Source organism: Crassostrea angulata, chromosome 6 (genome assembly GCF_025612915.1).
Source record: "Crassostrea angulata isolate pt1a10 chromosome 6, ASM2561291v2, whole genome shotgun sequence".
NCBI classification, from domain to species: domain Eukaryota; kingdom Metazoa; phylum Mollusca; class Bivalvia; order Ostreida; family Ostreidae; genus Magallana; species Magallana angulata.
In genome coordinates, this window is record NC_069116.1 from 4,596,212 (window position 1) to 4,617,060 (window position 20,849).

A 20,849-nucleotide genomic window follows, 5' to 3' on the forward strand; every position below is an offset into this window, starting at 1 on the left:
TTTTTTTTGTAATCAGAGTGAAAGATTATTTGAATCTATCCATGCTTTTATCACACCACACTGAAGAAAAATGAGTTACAGTTTAATAAGTTAGATATTTTATATAGAAACCATGGTAAGAGCCGTTTACCAGATATGTTCAAAAGTAAAATTAGCCTTTTTGTGAAAACAAATCAATGTAACTACCGAACCATCTCGTGCATTTCAAGGCATATTTGTCTTTAATTTGTTAAGTACCAGAAAACAGCAAGCGTCGTCAATTCGATTACAGAGCGATTGGCTGGGCCGCCAGGGAAGAGCTATAAAGATCTTAAAATCTCTCTAAATACTTCTAATGAGGATAGAACGTTGCTAAAGTATATGCATAATTTAGCATCTTACTGCTTGTGTATCGATTCTAGGCTTGCATACTTTGATAAATAAAGGAGATTAGTAAGAACACGTGGTGATCAAATGGTTTAATTAATCATTCCTTATGATTTTGCAATTAATCAAATAACAGTAAACGTTAAATGCAGAATGAAAGCAGTGATGTCTTTTATTTCAACTTTTATTCTTGAGAATTGTACTTTTAAAAGGAAATGCCATAATTTGTCATGCCATATGAATGGATAATTCATCTTTGTTTGATTTTTTTGAGGGGAAGGGTATTGTAGAAACAACCCAAGTCCTGTTTTCCGATCGCTTGTATCTTTTATGTATCTCAGTAAACTGATTGGAATAGATCTCAATATTTTCCTTGTTCTAAAGAAAATTAAAATATGAATGAAAGGCAATTTATTCTGTGATTGATAAAAAGTAATCCGGAACTTTCGGATATAGCTCCAAAACGTTGCATCATGCACTTAGAAAAAACTAATTAAAAAACACCAGTTCTATAACAGCGCGAAATATAAATGTTTATGCGATATTGATTTTTAAAAGAATTCCAAATCTATGGAGTTTACATTGTATATCTTAACAGTTTACGAGTATTAGCATTATACTATACAAAAGATCTTCCCACCCGTCCAAATCGTGAAGTTCATACAGTCCGGCTACAAGTAGCGCCCGGTGCGAGCACTGACTGCCCCTGTTCTAGAACTGGCATCGTGATGAAACAGTCTTTTATCCCGCAATAAACAAAACCTACCCAGAGGCTGTGGTTGTAAGATCTGTTTATTTCCAATGGAAAACGTTGCTAAAGAGATTTTGGTAAACAACCAGAGAACGGGCTAAAAGGTTTCTCCCAAATCTTCAACAACGCTGATCTGATAAACCAATGGAAATCATCTCAAATCACCAGAAATGCGGAAATAAGGACCGAATAACATTAGCTTCTAAAGATGGCGGGCTTACCGCCAACTCTTGTTCACTTATATCGCGCATTCCGAACAAAAATTACTCTTTCCAACATGTGCTTCCATTCGAAATATTCTAAAATTATATTTAAATGTATTTTGTCCTTTTTCTTATTTTGGACTAGAAATACTGCACGTTTCCATCCCGTTACCGAATCTCATTAAACTGATTTATTACTTTTATGAAATGGGATGATATATGATTAAGTTTAAAAATTCAATTACATGCATCTGTTCATAATTTTATTTTTTCCCCCGAAAACTTGCACTTTGAAACAAATAGCAACACTGTATGGAAGTTTTAATATGATGGTGTTCTGAATTAAAAAAAAAAATAAACAAATATTATTTCTCGATTTGATTGGATAATTTTAAATTCATAATCAATATTACGACATCACAGGTACATTGTATATCATATCACCATGTTTGTCCCTTCAATCTATCTTTTCCCTTATTTTAATGATTAATGAAAAAACTATTCATTTTCATTCGAATTGAGGATATTTACTGTAAGAGTTATAGATTAATGCAAATGAAATGAAAGAATATGTTTTCAATTATTTAAAGAAATGTTATGTAATATCCAGGAACCGATGACATCATTAAGTTTGGGAGTTTGTAAAAAATACCCACTCCTCCTAATGCAATATAAAATACGTCGGATTATGTATATACCCGGTGATGAAATTTCATAATGGATACGAATTAGTAAATTATGTAGATTTTAAGCAGTTCTAATGAATGTTAAGTTACAATCTTATTAAACTATGTCTACTAAAATATATCTATTCGTTGAGGTGAACTACTTCTTTGTTGTTCTAACTGTATATTTGTTTGTCAGTAGTTTAAATTTATTCAGTTTTAACACCGAGGTCCTTTGTGACAGGGCTTTTGAGTCTGTCCTCGTGGGTCCTGCGCGCCGTGTGTTGTTAGATCTTCGGTTATCGATTGCTTTCCTTTCTCTTCAGATTCGTGACAGAGGTTCATCTTTGTAGAAGCTCTTTCACTTGTAACAACTTTATCGCATAAATTTCACCACGCGACAGGACCTGTACAGGGAAGTCAAACAGACAGGCAGCAACACCTCTCTGTTTGTCCCACAAAGTCCTCAAAGATTTGGAACCATGATTTTTTTCTAGGGTTCGCTGACCACTTTTCTCAATATGAATGCTTCGATGAGTACGCTAACGATGAAGGACGATGAACTAGAGCCAAGTGCTGAGCACATTGTGGAGGGGTGTCTGTTGACTGTCGTCTCTTTGGGCGCCATTCTCGGAAACACCACCTTGTGGATCATCATCAGTAGGAATAGGGAACTCCGGACCATCACCAACATGTTTATTCTGGGCCTGACCACGGCGGACCTGTTTGTGGCCGTTATAAACGTCCCTGTGACCGTGATTAGCCTGTTTATGGGCGGCTGGCCGTGGGGTGAGGCTGTCTGTAGGTTCTTTGGGTTTACAAACATGCTAACCCTGGTCACAAGTGTTATGTCATTGTGTAACATTAGCATCAACAGGTACGTGATGGTCTGTAAACCGATCTACTTCAAAAGGATTTACACCAAACGCAACTCCGTGCTGATGATTCTACGTAAGTATTTTGATGAAATCCTATTCTAATAGCATATGAAACATTTGCGAAAATGTTAATAAAAAAAGTACGTTGATTTATTGGTTTGGCATTACATATAGCTACAATTTGAAAAAAAAATACATTTAGTTTTACTGTAAAGTGCTAATGAGCACTGTTCTACCATAATCTTTACAAGAATAATTTATTTGACGTCACAAAATGTGAAAAAATACAATAAATCACGAATGTTATCCCCTGAAATCGAGCAATATTCGATATTTCAGCACGAGTTATTATTTAATTTTTCTGTTATTGGTGATGATTGTAAAAGAAAACGGACACCTGCTACTCAGTACCGTCTAAGCGTCAAAATACAACTAATTACAGAAAAAGCCCTCAATCAATGAAAATAGAGTCTTTGAAATAATAAGCCGTATTTTGTTTTGGTTAAATTATTGTATTGTAACTGATACCCTTGTTTGAGTCCTTTTGATAGCAGAAGAAAATTTATGTATAAAACCAAGAACGTCCTCTGTGATGTACGTTATTTGTTACTCAAATTAATTCATCATTTAGTTCTAAAGACTTTTGTTGTGAGCATCGCTTTTCTTTGGTCCAATACCCTATCTTTAATCAATCTTGGTCAAACAACATATTATTCGACCTCAAAAGCAATTCCAAGACAATAATTCTGATACTAGTATTTGTCGTGAATGTTGGACCTGGACTGGTAGCCAATGTTTTAGTTGATAGCTTGATTGTCCAACAACATCAAAGAAATGGTTTTTACTATATGTTTGCCGTTTTAGGGAATGACTTGCCGTGACTATTTTGGACTATATGAACAGCCTTGAGAAAAAGAGCTTTTTTGGATATGTAGAAAACAATTCAAAACTTAAAGCTAAACTATATTTTGATTTTTTCATAACTATAGTTTATGTCTAAACGTATAACATCTAATCTTTAAGGAAGATCAGATGGATAATTGTTGACCAAATACCCCTCCGTCCCCACCAAATAAATGACCCCCCCCCCCACAAAACAGAAAAGAAGCACCCCCCCCCCAAAAAAAAAAAAAAACAAAAAAAAAAAAAAAAAAACAAAACAAAAAGAAAAGAAAATTATAAAACAAAACTTTATGTAACAATTCAAAAACTGGTCTTTTCCATGGAATATTATATTACAGTAATGGATATAGTGAAGTGTACCTTACAGAAACAACCGATGACTGAATGGCAGGGTTACAATAGACTAAGTCTAGATTTGTTGATGTTTGCGAATTTTCCTTTGAGTCATTATTGGAACTTGTTCTACCCCTGGGAATTCGATAATAATAAGAGATACTGACTGACAGCGTTCAACTGGCACAATAGGTGATATTACTGATTATAGATGATCAAAATCACATAAGCCCAATATTTCCAATTACCTACCAATGTCACTCACCGTCAGTTCATTAATATATTTCATTCATAACCGCTGACAGAACACAATATCTATAAGTGCAATTAAGAGTGCGCATATTTGAGCCAAATTAACCATACCGTGTCATAAACACGGGGAATCTGTTGAACTGTCCAATTTCAGTCATTCCGTGCCCAAGTAAACTATTCATAATTTCCCAACAAATGGTATAAGTACATCATCCTTCGACGATCTGTTCTCAAAGTTTAATTGTTTCCTTGGAGGCTAAATAGTACGTTAACCTGTTAAGATTAACATCGACAACAACAAAAAGCCTACAACAACAACAATAACAACACATCAAGTTTTGATTTCCCCTGTCAACCACTGCACGGTAACACATCAAGTGTTGATTTCCCCTGTCAACCACTGCACGGTAACACATCAAGTGTTGATTTCCCCTGTCAACCACTGCACGGTAACACATCAAGTGTTGATTTCCCCTGTCAACCACTGCACGTTAACGTCCTGATATCCATCTAATGTTGACAATCACTCAACATTTTGGTCAGTAGGAAGGTTTCCTTAGTCAAGGGAAACAACTGGTACGGATATTGTATATGTTTTTTAAAATGTGTATTTTGCTAAGGTTTCTTTTCTCAATTTTCCTTTCATTTTTTTAACACCTTCTTATTTTTAATAAAAATTTTCTCTGTTATAAGTGGTTTTGGTGGAGTGCAAAAAATTAAAAAAAACCCATAATCAATTACTCAAACTCTTATCTAAGGCGTTTTATATGTACCAAAAGGGTTATCATAAGCTTTTACCTTCTTTGACTTCATGTAGAGGGTAATATTTTTTTAAATTGATTGCTAGTCCTTTATCATTGTTAATATACACAAAAACGACTACCTTTTTCAAACTAGATCCTATCACATATCATATAGTTATAATACATGTATGTACAGAAAAGAGATAATTTTTTTACCAGCCTAGGTAACTGTCGTTTATCCTTAAATATCAATTCATACATGTATACTTACATGTACAAACTGGAGAACTTTATCGTTAACATGCATATACAAACTATAGTTAAAAAAGGATAACTATATCATAAACACACCGGTACAAAAAGGGAAACTTTATAATATTCCTGCACGTTCAAGGACAATGCATACATGTATCTAAGAAAAGAGCAAACATTTTAGAATGTTATTAAGATTAGATTTAACAAACCTATGTGAACATTGTCTGATAAATTAATACATGTAGCTTCATTATAAAGGATAGTATAGCTCCCCTTGAGACACCAGAGATTATAATATATAAAAATATCATCGACTTGAAATAAACGTTGACCGTGTCAAATTTTCAATAAGATGTTAAATATATAAGATCGAGCGGATTTCGACCTAACGCATCGATATCTGACATTCTAGACTATTATGCTTCGCTGCTAGACATTAATTTTATCATTTAAATTTTTTTTTTTATTTTGTTTAATTCGAAAGAAAGTACGCACATTAGGAACTGTCCTCTGTCTTCCTTATCGAGACAGAGTCGAATTATCTCTACCCTAGATATTTTGATGAAATTTCTTGCATATAGTTTTACTTTTATATCAGTTATTTTTAGATCAAAAATATTTTTTTTACCATCCCGGTTTCCTAAGTGGTGGTTTCGAAAGTTAACACCTTCTAATTGTTGAATAAAGCGCTAAATTTTCACGTTTTCTCCTCCATATTTTTGTATTTCTGCCCTAGAGATTTCTTTTTCTTTCGAATATATGAAAACTGTAATCGTAAAAAGTCATCAAATAGTGAAATTTGAAGAAAAAAAAGTTTACCTCGTGGATTGGTCCAGGGATAATATCAAAGATGATTTTTTTTCTCCAAAAAATTGCCATATTATTATGAAATAAATATTGGTTTTTAAAAAATAATTTCTAACGAAATAACACTTTTAGCATGCTTAATTTGTTTCTCTAAATGCTCTGTCTTTTAAAATTCATCGGCACCTCGAATAAATGAGCTAATCATACGTTTTTCTTTTTTTACGCGTAGTTTTTAAACACCGGGAAACGATGACATGTAAATGCCATTTTGGCTTTTTCTCCCTATTAAGTTCATTAAATCACAATTTTTCAACTATTAAACGTTACATATAATGTTATTTTGTATAATAACATATAACAATTGAAAAGAAAGTTATGGCGTTGCTTACAGTTGCATGAAAATTAAAAAATGCGCAAAGTCATGCGCACTAGAAATGTTATCGGCCTCGTTAAACAATGTCTTAAGAATTTTCGAAAGCTCTCGAATACATGTCAAAACTAGTTAGCTCAAGGGATGTTCACTTATTTTAATAAAAGTTCACATTATACAGCGGTGTGTACCCAACGAGTTGGTAAGCATTCAATGAAATACTATACGATGGTTTTCATGTATGTATCTAGTTTCAGGACATCCTGTAATTCTTAGTTTTTTTCCATTTATTTGGATATACCTGATAGAATATAGTCCTTGATTTAAACATGCGTCGGCTGTTGATTTCTTGAAAGACAATTTAATAAAAAAAAATGAGCTGTTGCATAAACCGTAACTAATTAATGACTAAGCATGGATATCAACAATCAATTATACCTTATTACAAAGTCTCTCAAAGAGAGACTTTATTTGCACTGTAATCCTGCATGCGCAAGTTATTTTCTTGCTAAACTAATTATAATTATTTTCCATTATACAAAATGTACTATTCGAAGATAATGTATTATTTATTCTTTTTAACAACAAAAGCTTATATATAGATACTATTTATTTATAATACCGTGTAAAATATAGATTTTAAATACAGTGACTGTTTTGTTTTTTCCAGTATGTGTGTTTGTGTCCTTGCTTTTATCAAGTCCGCCATTACTGGGGTGGGCGGAGTACACTTTCATCCAGAAACAAATGTTTTGTTTCTGTGACTGGACAAAAGCGCCATCTTACGCTTTCTTTATGATCTCTGTGTGTTTTGGAATTCCGTTTGGCGTCATGACGGTCTGCAACATATTTATATTTAAAACAGTGAGAGACAGCAAACGGCGGGTTACAGCAGTAGCAAATAGCCCCAATTCAACTAGAGTGGAAGACCCTGAACCGAATTCAAGTACTGTGATCAAAGATGACGTGTCAAAACCACATGACGTCACAGTTATCATAAACGACAGGTCCTCCACTTATCCTGTCGAAAGTGGCCGTGTAACATTTCAATCAAACAACAACATGCAAGAAGATGGCAAACAACTGAAAAGAAAAAACACCACCTTAACCACTATAAGAAAAAAGTCCAGATCTGGTAAATCTAGATCAGAGGAAATTCGGTTAGCGATGATCCTGGCTATAGTGGTAGTGATATTTGTGATATCATGGCTGCCGTATTGTCTCAGCATGTTGCTGGAGATTTTCGCCAAAGACAAAGTACACACTGCCTTCCACATGGCGACCATCATGTTGGGCTACTCCAACAGCGCCGTAAACCCGATCCTCTACGGAGTGCTGAACAAGAAATTTGGAGACGGTTTTAGGCGCCTGTTCTGCTGTTGTCGCAAATCGTGATTCCTTACAGAGATGGAGGCTAGCGCTACCACCCAGTATTAAATATGCACTCAAATTTCTTGTTCTGGTCAATTGTGATTAATAAGAAATGATTCGTTTTTATCTATCGATTATGTTTGGTACTTTGTTCATTGCTCTAAAATAGGATTAACGGTCAAAATAACATCAAATCTTTCAAATTAAACTACCTTTCTACAATTTTTCATCATTTGCACTATATCAGAGCGACATGTAAAAAATAGACTGTATATAATCTAAGTGTACCTGTCAATAGACGTTCCAAATATTAATCTGCCATTATATTGTATTGTCAACAGTGCAAATTACTAGGTATCGGCACTATCAGCATGATCTCAAATATCTAAATTCTTTTTGTAATACATGTATTACTGTTTTAAATGTTATCAAATATTAAAATGTAAGAAGTTCTATTTTCTTTACATTTTGGAATCTTAAAGTCCATTTTCTAAAACTTTAATGATAAGAAAATATTGAACTAGAATACTCTATACATACAGTCAATGTAAATCAATCAGCGTATTATAATTCAAATACTCTTTGGTATTGAACAAACATTGTGATTTTATTCTATTGAAAAGCATATAAAAAAATGACTAGTCAACGGTTATATTTATACACCATTTAATTTGCTACAATATTATAGAAGAAGAAGATGTTATAAACAGAAATGTGCATATTCCTGTTTCATCTCCGTACTGTTCTCTACATGTTTGGTATTGTACACAAACGGGATCGAAACAAACCTTCACATGTGAAGCAACTGAACACGTTAGACAACTATCTTTCTTTATCGGCTGGAAACTCATTTAAAAAAAAAGAAAGATTTAATGACTACAAACAACTGCATGTCAACTAATGTTAGAACATTAAAGAGCAAATTTAGAGAAATGCAAGTTTTTTTCTCTACGTCTACAGTTAAGCTGTGTGTAATTTGATAAAGGCACACATCATTTACAGGAAGAATGTTTTGCTTCATTATTGAATCATTAAATTTTATTATTATTGAAAACTAGTTAATTTTTCAAAACTGGCTAGGAAGCGAAATACCGTGCATTGATTATGTATTCTTACATTTTTCCGGAATGTGTCCTTAAATGACGATCTTCATATGCTTTCAGTTAAAACTGCTGGTTTCATTCTTTGTCAGAACTGTGTATGAGATTCATTTACTCGCACTGTCCACACTACCCATGAACAGGATAATGCCTGAAGCTGGGCCGTTAGACAGGAACTGATGGAACCCAGTCGTAATCAATAGATTACAGAGGGAATGTAACAAAAAACAAACAGAAATAATACCAAACAAATGAATATTAATTATCTTTCCTGCTAGTTTACAATGGTATCTTGATATTAGATTCAGAACTGAACTGGGTTTTTGTTACTGTCCCTTCAGCATTCTTTTTTGGGTTTTGTTGATGTTAAATGAATAGAAAGAGTTGAGCCAATGAGACAAAATTTGAGCGAATGAAACAAAATAGTATTATGAATGAACAATCCTCGATACAATTGGTTACGTCCCTGAGTTTTAACTAACTAAGGTATCGACTATTGAAATACTACAATACATATACTTTTTATTTGCATCTCCTTGACCACATGAAAAGTGAAGAAAACTGATCCAAAAAAATGCGATGTTGGTTTTAACCCATTGCATCCTAATGATACCAAATGAAATCAAATGATGCTCCAATAATACCTTAAAAGGGCCGTATTGGTCGTGGCCATACAGACTATAATGATCTTCTTGAAAACAAAAGGACTGTATTAAGATTAAAGAAACTACTCTAATTTAGAAGCTATTAAAAACAAATGATTTTTTCTTTACTAAATAATAGTTTATAGCTAAACAAACTATGTCTGAAAATTTAAGGCATATCTGAATGGCAGCTCGCTGACCAGCCAGCCTCCTTAATGCAATTTAAGAACACTAGTGTATTTTATCAGAATCTTAGGAATTTAAGGAAATTCTACTTACTCTTGCTATTAGGTTAACCGTTTTCTGTCAGCTAACAGATATGGTTTTCAGAACTTTCTAACGAATTTTGATGGCTTTTAATGATATTTTATTCAGCCCAGTTCTTCATTACACTTTTTAGGCATCGATATCCTTGTGTGAATTTAAAAAACCCCAAGTCCATACAGGTATTGAATTTATAAAGGGATTCATTGGCGTTCATTGGGTATCTATGGCATTGTATCTTTGGTACGAGTCATTTTAAACAAATACTTTGGGGACAAAAACTAGAATCCATAGCAGTGTAATGAGCTGATCACACAGAAGGTTATACCCACAGCTACAAAACAGTTCAAAAACGTTTCCTTTTAATAGTCTTGTATAGTGTTGAAACATTAAAGTACTGTTAAGGTTTATTTGGAACATCAAAGTATTCATCAGGGATATTTCAGATTAAGTTTATTAGGGTATACTATTGTGTACATTTTAAAATTATTGGGATTCGTAGAAATATCATTTGGTTTTTTTAAGACGATGGGGGAATAAGATTAGTCGTAAAATATAATTTAACATTTTTTCAATTAAATATATTTGATATGTTATAATACAAGTTTACAAAAGGGTTATTTCTAACTATATTCAGTTTGAAACATTTCAAAAAACGATAGGAAAAAATTAATAATTCCTTACGTTTTGGTGGTATCGAAACCACAACCTAAAAAGCCAAGCTCTATAAAATCATCTAATGTCTTATGCTCTAACCACTGAGCCATTTCATTCACAACGATGTGCGCTGTTTAAATGCTATAGGAGACGTTTGCCATGAATTCATGGACTTGTTTTATTTTTCTAAAACGTTCAATTATTGGGCTACAAAATGACATTTTTAAAGTATAGTGGGTCTTCTCTCCACATTTTTGTTGATTAAAATCGGGTTGAATTCCATTAAATCGCATTTAAACTTCGACAAAAATATGGAGCTCAGACCCACTCTTTCAGAAAAAGGCAGTAAAGTTATAAAAAACGACACTGTTTGGAGGTTTTGACACGCATACGCCAGTTTAAATCAACCTATTACAATTATTCAAAATATTGATAAACCGATGTTACGTCAAATATACACTGTTTTTAATTATTTTAAAAAAAAAATATCAGATGAAATGATATTTTAATTTTGAAGTATCTAATCATACCTCATATGGGCATTTTACACGCCTAATTCACCCATCTTCTTTTAAATAGTAAAGATTCGTTATGGTACCGTTGTAGTTAAAAAAGACGATATTATAGGAGTATAAATGGACTTAGAGGGGAATCAGTGGGAGTACACTGGGGATCATTGAGAGTAGACTGGGGATCATTGGGAGTACACTGGGGATCATTGGGAGTTGACTGGGGATCAGTGGGAGTACACTGGGGATCAGTGGGAGTACACTTGGGATCAGTAGGAGTACACTTGGGATCATTGGGAGTAAACTGGGGATCATTGGGAGTAAACTGGGGATCATTGGGAGTACACTGGGGATCCTTGGAATTACACTGGGTATCATTGGTAGTACACTGGGATCATTGGGATTACACTGGGGATCATTGGGATTACACTGGGTATCATTGATAGTACACTGGGGATCATTGGGATCGAGTACACTGGGGATCAGTGGGTGTAGACTGGGGATCATTGGGAGTACCCTTGGGATCATTGGGAGCACACTTGGGATCAGTGGGAGTAGACTGGGGATCAGTGGCAGTAAACTAGGAATCATTGGGAGTGGACTGGGGATTATTGGGAGTACACTGGGGATCATTAGGAGTACACTTGGGATCATTGGGAGTACACTGGGGATCATTGGGAGTACAATGGGGATCAGTGGGAGTAGACTGGGGATCAGTGGGAGTAGACTGGGGATCAGTGGGAGTACACTGGGGATCAGTGGGAGTACACTTGGGATCAATGGGAGTGCACTGGGGATCATTGGGAATACAATGGTGATCATTTGGAGTACACTGGTGATCAGTGGGAGTACCCTGGGGATCATTGGGAGTACACTGGGGATCAGTGGGTGTAGACTGGTGATCAGTGGGCGTACCCTGGGGATCCTTGGAATTACACTGGGTATCATTGGTAGTACACTGGGGATCATTGGGATTACACTGGGGATCAGTGGGAGTGGACTGGGGATCAGTAGGAGTACACTGGGGATCAGTAGGAGTACACTGGGGATCAGTGGGAGTAGACTGGGGATCAGTGGGAGTACCCTGGGGATCATTGGGAGTACACTGGGGATCATTGGGAGTACCCTGGGGATCATTGGGAGTACACTGGGGATCAGAGGGAGTAGACTGGAGATCATCGGGAGTACACTGGGGATCAGTGGGAGTAGACTGGAGAACAGTGGGAGTACACTGGGGATCATTGGGAGTACACTTGGGATCATTGGGAGTAGACTGGGGAACAGTGGGAGTATACTGGAGATCAGTGGGAGTACACTTTGTATAAGTGGGAGTACAGTGGGGATCGGTGTGAAGAGAAAAAACCACACTCTATCCTCGCTGTGTTGTGTCTTATATTTGGGGGAGAGGTTGGAGAGTGGGGGATCCTTGTTTAAACATAATTCTCAAATTCAATTGAACAACCTATGAAATTTATAAACGAAAATATTTCAATTTCATCTCAAAAATAAAACTCCATATAATAAATTTAATATCCAGCTTGACATAATACAATAATTACTCAGCATTTTTCATATGTTTGATATTGAAGCCCGATCAATGACTTCTACATCCTAACATTAATGGGTCACTGTTTCGGCTTCGTCCGACGTGTTGTGTATTGTATCAACATGAAAGCTCTTCTGTTAACGTTATGAAATGAAGCGTGAAATTGACACGAAGTCTTATAATACCAGTTAAAAATCTTCACCGAGTACAAGCGATTAATTAGCAAACATCAGCAGGTCAGCGCTTCACACCAGAGTATACAAAACATACAACACAGCTCTTACATCATGACTTCAAGGCTTGAAAAAAAGAGTGTCGAGACAATAAATTAATTTTCAAGACCCATTACTTTGGAAACAGAACCAAACGTCTAGCGCATTTTTTTATGACACATTACCATAGTAAAGTATTGTTTTGTACATGTCACATATATCAATAATGGAATATCTGCTGAAACTGTAGAACTGCTTGTTTGTGTTTTATATGGGTTGTTTCACCTAATAAAGAAGTGTGCCTTTTGTATAAGATACAAGTATATAGAAAACATGTGGCCCTTCAGGTTGTATTCCCTATTGGACTGTAACCAGTCGAAAGGACTTCTAAACAACCCCTCCCCCCGACCAGATGTAGATCCACGGGGTAATTTTGCATCTTGAAGTGCTTTATTAAAAATCAAAGAACCAATGAAAGCCTAGGCAAAACCAAATAATAATCCCAGTGATTGTTATATATCTGTTAACAATTAAGTGACACTACTTTCGAAGAATCATTATAATTCTAGCAATAAACAGAGCCGCCCCTGCTCTTTGGAACGACCTCTAGCCTCATGGCCTACACGTTTGAAGTGTCCCAAACTTTGAAACACCAAAGTGCAATTGTTTTGTTTTTGTCTTTGTTTTGCGGCCCGTGTACCCCAAGCATTGCAAAAAGCGATGTAACTCGGCATCGTATCCAATATCTAGCTCAGGGATACCCATATATCGAGAAGAACTCAATAGCGCCACCGCACGTGACAATGTTTTTTATGGGGGTATTTTTCTGCCAGTTTTCCATTCTTTGAATCTCTGTGGCAAGGAAGTGATTAATCTCCCCTAAAAACTTATTGTGACATTGTGTTAATATTTAATGAGGTTAATTTTCAGTTTTGCTATTTCTCGCCCAAGGATGATCAAGGATGAACTATAATCGATCTTCAACAAGTATATCCATCAGTCGTGTCACTGTTTGAATTTTCCTCAAAAAGCAAGATACACATTATCATATCAATATTGTAATTTATTCAGTTCTTTGAACACGAAAAACTCTTAAAACTTCCAAAATCAACGCCGTTTATACATGTTGTCACTCTAACGAACTGAACAATTAGTAGAGTTTATCACATCATTTATACAAGGCTACTAATTAGTTTGGCGATAAAAAAAATGCATTATACACCGCTGTTAATTCTTGCCTTCTGATCTTAAAACAAATCCGACCATATCGGGATCAGTCATTAACTTCATGAAACCAATCTGTTATCACAGAAGCAGAGAGAAATCATAGAGCTTTTGCTGATCACAAAAAATAATTTTAATTGTTCAAATATGTATATAATACTTTTGGATGTTTTTTCCAAACTAGAAACACTAATTAAAATTACAGCTTTAATTATACTCTTTATTGAAGCATAAAGTTATGGCGTGTATGTAAATTTAAATGAGTGAACAAAATAAATGGTTTTTCTAAGATGAAATAAAATTTTGCGACAGTTATTGGTGAAATACAATATTGGTTTAAAACTCTATGGGTTCCATACGGCAATGCATAGCGGTGTAGATGTCATCAACGGATCGTGATTATTAGTTTAATTTTTTTTTATTATATCAAGCTCCCTAGTTCTCAAAAGCGTAAGAACGAGATTCATTATTCTAAATAACGCCTGGTTAATAGAGTACTTACTCAAACGTCTTGAAACAGCACACAGTTCATATAAACCTACCCAACAAACCCTTTTCTATTTCTGGCCGTTATGGTAGCATTGGTTTTGGTGTGTGGCAAATATAACCCAAAAATAATGATACATGTTATATTAATATGTTTTACGGTGCGACCGTTGGGGCGAGCGCAGCAGGTGATCAAAATGAATTATGATAAATCAATAAAAATAAAAGTAATGACGTAAAGTAAATGAATTTGAATGCAAAATAAAATAAATATACCTATTTTTCCAGTACATTTTCATTATTCATAATTCATAAGATTTTTTATTTATTTATATACCAATCTGATTAAAATCAGATCTTTGTAACGCTCCGAAATTCTGATAGTCGCTAACCAAAGTGTAGCGACATCAGAATTTGTCGGAACGGATCAAAGATCTGATTTTAATCAGATTGTTTATATACTGGTCGCACGCCAATATAGAATTTATCTCAGATAAAATGTTGTTGAATAATAAAGATTTTAACATAATGTACTTTGCAGTTTATTTCCTCTTTTCTTGCACCAGACATTTTTATTAAACTTACAAATAAAAATTGACTCATCACAGATTCCCCCTCCCTCGTTTAAACAAAAATCAAATTTACGTATAAAAAAATTTGTTGATCACATAAGGAAAATGGATCCCCCGGGAGCATGTATTATCGTAAATAGTAGTGAAAATAAAGACACTTTTGAGCAGCTAAAGAGCTAAAGGCATACCACGCACTCTCCATTCCCCACCCCGATTAGAATTTTCCTGATTTTGAGAATTTTATTTTCTTTTTGCTTATGAAGATTTTTTGAATGATGTTGCCACGCCCCATTTAAAAAACGTTCCTGGAAATTACCGTAAATATAGTGAATAAAATAATTGTGAGCATTCATCCATAGAGAGCAAGTTACAGCTGTTTCCTATCTCTGAAGAAATGTCCCGATTCGTTAGCTCTGCAAGATTTTGAGAAGATTTTGGTATTTATATTTCAGCAGATTTACAATAACTACTTAGAGTAGTTTCCCCTTATTGTGACGTCAAAGTTCACGTCAGTCAAGTGTAGTCTGTCTCTTTGAAAACACACTAGAAAAAACTACGCGAAAAATACTGTTTGGTTTACTTAAAAAGCATGATGTTCTGGAAATTACACAATTTATCTGTTTCTCAAAAGTTTTACTTTGATTCTCGCGAGATGGTATCCAGTCTAGTGAGATCGGCCGACATTGAGGAATTGCATTGTGGGTCTAAATTTACTGACTCCGAAAAATTCTGTCGGATCAATGTGTAAGAAATCCATTGTGACGTCACTCGAAAGGACGATAACTCCGGAAATTGGCGTTGTTTCAATGCATGTACGTAGTCTTTTATCTTGTTCTCGTGAGAGTGTGAAATGGGAAACCATAATTACAGGGAACTACTGGGACGATTAAAACAAGACATTACTGGTCCGATTTACTGACGCCAAAAAAATCCGTTGAATGAATGTGCAAATAGTCCGAATTTTCTATTCACACACGCCTTGCCGGTAGAGCTCGCTTCGCGCCGGCGCTGCGCGCCGGCGAGCTGCGCTCGCTATTACTATATGTTTATTAAAATTTCAATACATCAATTAATTGAAACTGCATTTTAAAACCGTTATTTTTTCCTTATGGGAAACCCAAAGTTGTTTCAAGCAGTCCACCAGCATGACGGTTGGGTACAGGATGTTGTCTTTCTGGCAGACGACCAGTGACCGGAAGTGACCGTTTTCGCCAACGTGATGAACACTGTTGCCTTTCCAGTTGGAAACAAGTATGGTGTTATTGAAATGACAAAACGCAACGTCGATAGGTATGAAATTACTGCTCTCGGGCCCGCCATGGTATTTAAATAAACAGTTGTGATGTTTGTCGATGGCAGTTAAAGTTTTCAAGCCTGGATCAGTTACGAAAAGAGCTCTACTGCCAGGATTTTCGGCTATCCTGTGGGGTTTTAGAAACAACGTCTGACCTTCGTATGACTGGGCTATTATTGTTTTCAATTTTCCTTCACTTGTTATGAGATAAACACGTCCTTCTTTGTCTGATTGACAGCAGACAGACACGGTGCCATCTTGGTTTGAACACAATATACCATGCGTTGTATAAGGCGACGCATCGAAAAAGACCTCAGTGCGGTCTCCGTCAATTTTCAGGATTCGAGACCCCTTATTTTCAGAGGCAAGGATTAACCCCGAACTTGTCGATGTCATGTTTTGGACATAAAATGGCAACTCTTTTGTCTTTTGCTTTTTGCCATTTCTGTCGTAGTAATGAATAACCTTAGCAGTTGAATATCCTACGATGACGTCATTCGAACTTGTTTGGATTATTCCAGAAACCTTTTGACCTTTTCGCACAGGAATGGCAGGAAATGCAGGTCTTGTAACGACTTTAACGTTGGTGCTGGAGGGTTTCTTCTTTGATAAGTTGGAAGCTTCTTTGTTTTGGTTGAGCCCAGAATCCAAACTAAGACTCCCATAAAGTGCATTGACATCCTTTTCGATTTCGTCCTCTGTGACGTTAAATTTGACTTCCGGAACCTTAAATGGAGGTTCGTTAGCAGGTTTAGCGTAACCCTTAACATCTTCAGCTAATCTTTTACATGCGTTTTCAGTTTGCACAGCTTTCAGTACATCGTTAGTTTCTTCGCTTAAACATTGGTCACGAATATTTTCTAAAATATTGATTTTATCCAATATGATTTTTTTCTCGTGGTGTCCTCTGTCTTTAGCTTTCTCGATAAACTCGTCCAAATCCCGGCAAAGAATTTCATGATGAGCTTTAAGCTTGGCCTGGATGATGCTGTATCGTGATTCTAGTTGCCCTTTGACCTTTGATAATTCCTGTTCTACTGTGTCTGTCTGTGTGTCAATCAGCTCCAGTCGACGCCTAAAGTCTTGAATCATTGCGACTCCTTGCTCTATGATAGACGGTAGTCTGGATGACAATCCCTTGAGTAGAGAATCTGTCTCCTCTACGAAATGACTCGAATGCTCCTTTTTACATTTTTCACAGATTAATTTTTCACACGGATGGCAAAACCAAACAAGATCTTCTTTGGTGTGGAATGCGCATTTTGTGGACATCTGATGAGAAAGAAAATGATTCATATATATAGAGAATGAACGAATAAGACTGATTCATTATACCTGTGTCTATATTTGTTGAACAATGGATAAAAGTAAGCATAATCACAAGCATCTGGTGTTACTCCGAATGACATTAAATTAGATAATTTGACAAGTTCTTGTATCTGTTCACCGTCGAAAACTAACAGCCAGTCTGGAATGATTACTATAATTCGTCATTGTTATCTGAGTTTTCATCTGTAGTCCCTTGTGTATAATTTCACGGGGTCTATAAAATTTTCCACGCAATATTTTAAGCGACCGATTTCATTGCAAATAAAAATGAGAGGAAATGGTGATTCAGTAAGATGATATTACATAAATAGTGAATATATCCTACAAATGAGACAGGGAAATTTGAATGTCAAGTATTCCCCCAAATAACTTACTACATTGACTGTCCCCTATGTACTATGAATTACTTCTCTTTACGGAATTTTATATTCATGACATATTGTTTGTTTGTGGAATCGATTCATAGGATTCTTAGTGAAATCTCAATATTCTTGCGATAGAATATTACATGGTAATTATTCGATAATTACCATGTAATTCAATAGTCATTTTGAATAATCTATGCATAAATTTGTATTATATATACTCAGTAAATTGATTGGATTTACTTCTGACCTGAGTTCAGCGGGTTCAAGTGTACCAAGGGGCTTGGTTTTTACAAAAATAAGAAAACCTATATGCAGCTCATATTTTATTTATCTATCCAAAGATTTCTTTGCATGGGGATTAAACCAATTTACATTTAATTAAAGTATGTCGCAAGTCATTGCTTCCTTTGTCTTTTGATGATTTTAATTAAAATAAACATATCTGTAAACAAATGTAATTTATATCTTAGACTTTTTGTATTATTATATGCAGATGATACAATATTATTATCTGAATCTCCTGATGATCCTCAACATCAACTTGATGTTTTTCAAAGATATTGTAAAAACTGGCATCTCAAAGTTAATAGTGATAAAACAAAAATTGTCATTTTTAATAAAGGTAGATCACGTGTAGATTATTCATTTAAGTATGGAGACATTAGTTTAGAAATTGTAGATAATTTTAAATACCTTGGAGTACATTTTTGTAAAAATGGATCATTTAATCTCAATGTGAAAGAACTTTGTGAAAAAGCTACTAGTGCTATGTATAGTGTAATAGCCAAATGTAGAAAACACAATATGTCAATCGATTGTAAATTAGATATGTTTGACAAAATTGTGAAACCTATTTTACTATATGGATGTGAAGTTTGGGGATTTGGTAATATAGCACTTGTTGAAAAGTTACATCTGAAATTTTGTAAACATATCTTAAATCTAAAGTCTTCAACACCAAATTATATGGTTTATGGGGAACTTGGACGATACCCACTAATAATTAATGTTAAAGTCCGCATGATAGCATTTTGGAGTAAACTTGTCTTTTCACAAAATAATAAAGTTGCGTCAAAACTACAATATGCAATGGGTAAAATGAACAGACCCTGGTATAAATTTATTGTTAAAATATTGAATGATTGTGGTCTATCTATTATTGTATCAACAAAATGTAAATATCCAGTGGCTTAAGAAAACAGTTTTTCATATACTTCTAGACCAATTCAAGCAGTCATGGAATAGTGAAATGTATAATTCATCAAAAGGTATTAACTATAGAATTTTTAAAACTACATTATCTTTGGAAAAATACTTATTAGATCTGCCATACAAATATCAGAAATCTTTTTGTATGTTCAGAACAAGTAATGCTAAATTGCCTATAGAACAAGGTAGATGGTATGATATACCTCGTGAAAACCGTATATGTACCATATGTAACTGTATTGAGATAGGAGATGAATTTCATAATTTATTTCATTGTACAGATGTAACAATTAAAGATAAGAGATTTTTATACATACCTTCATACTTCTACACACAACCAAATGTTTACAAATTTCAACAACTCTTTAATACTAGTAATAAAAAATTGTTGATTAATCTGTGTAAATTCATTAAAGTTATAATTGAGAGAGTTAGCTCTCCAGGTTAATTGTTTATCATACTTTTTTCCCTTTTTCATTTTTTTTTCTCACTTTTGTATTGTCACTCCAATGCATGCAATGTATATACTATATGTATTATTGTTCAAAATTTTTATGTGATTTTTCTCAACACTGTAATTTATGCAGTTCAGAGAATAAAGAAATTGTCATTGTCATTGTGAAAGAAATACAATTGAAATTGATAAAAGGGAAAATATTCAAAGTATTTTCATTGACACGTTTCATTTATTACTCACAACAGTTCACAGGAACGAAGCCAAATTTCTTACGAAGATTAAAATGGGAAATGTTTAATCTTTTACTATTCGGAACACACTCGTAACACCTCGAACAATTTTTCAACGTTATCATCCAGGATATTTCGTGGCTAATGCAATGCAAAATCCCGGTAGACTTTCTATTTTGGGTTCTGTATTAAAACCTGAAGCGATATAGGGGCGTTTCAAAACATATAATCTGGAAAATTTTCATATTTAATTAGTGAATAAACGTAGTTTGAACACAAAAGTATTAATGAGTATCGAAATATCAAGCGAAAAGTAGTGGAAGCAAAAACTCAGGACAGAGTATAGGATAAGTTAGCAAAAGGCGTTGAGGGTCCTCAGCAACTCGGTTTTTTTTTTTTACCAATAAACATGCAGATGATGGTGGCCAGACAATACGCACTCGTTTCGTCTAGATTTCCATACCTGACAATGTGATATAGTGACTTAAGTATTCATTCTCTGTGGATCTTACCTTATAAAGTGGGACAAGCTTCAAAAGATGGGAAACATGGCGTATTGTAGCCGTTCAGTGAAGGTACAATGTTATAACACATCAGTACACCAGATGACTTATCTACTCGTACGTTGTAGCCACGACTTGTATTTATCGTATACTACCCGATTACAGACAAGTTTTATCTAACAGACACGTGAATGAGGTACATGTATATTATTGGAACCTGCATAGGCATGCATTGACACGGAGATAAAATTTGCAACGCATTTAAAATAATTATCCCTGCATTGCGGCATTAACCTACTAGTATCTTTAGGCAGAGATAACAAACTTGAAATATAAAATATTGTATTG

The 20,849-nt window shown here is 34.7% G+C and overlaps 3 protein-coding genes across 3 annotated transcripts; 2 read left to right on the forward strand and 1 right to left on the reverse strand.

Annotated features, from left to right (window-relative positions):
- Positions 1-2,317: 2,317 nt before the first annotated feature.
- Positions 2,318-8,941, forward strand: LOC128189267 (D(2)-like dopamine receptor). Its single transcript, XM_052860819.1, has 2 exons — positions 2,318-2,936; positions 7,197-8,941. The coding sequence occupies exons 1-2, from the start codon at positions 2,507-2,509 to the stop codon at positions 7,919-7,921; spliced, it is 1,155 nt and encodes a 384-aa protein (XP_052716779.1). The 5' UTR covers positions 2,318-2,506; the 3' UTR covers positions 7,922-8,941.
- A 1,932-nt stretch (positions 8,942-10,873) lies between these two features.
- On the forward strand, positions 10,874-12,539 carry LOC128190848 (mucin-19-like). Its single transcript, XM_052863061.1, is given in 2 exon segments — positions 10,874-10,930; positions 11,208-12,539. Coding segments are annotated over 2 exon segments (1,389 nt in total).
- Positions 12,540-16,150: 3,611 nt separating this feature from the next.
- Positions 16,151-20,648, reverse strand: LOC128186516 (uncharacterized). Its single transcript, XM_052856304.1, has 2 exons — positions 20,511-20,648; positions 16,151-17,677 (listed from the first exon to the last, which is right to left on the reverse strand). The coding sequence occupies exon 2, from the start codon at positions 17,675-17,677 to the stop codon at positions 16,181-16,183; it is 1,497 nt and encodes a 498-aa protein (XP_052712264.1). The 5' UTR covers positions 20,511-20,648; the 3' UTR covers positions 16,151-16,180.
- Between the last annotated feature and the right edge of the window lie 201 nt (positions 20,649-20,849).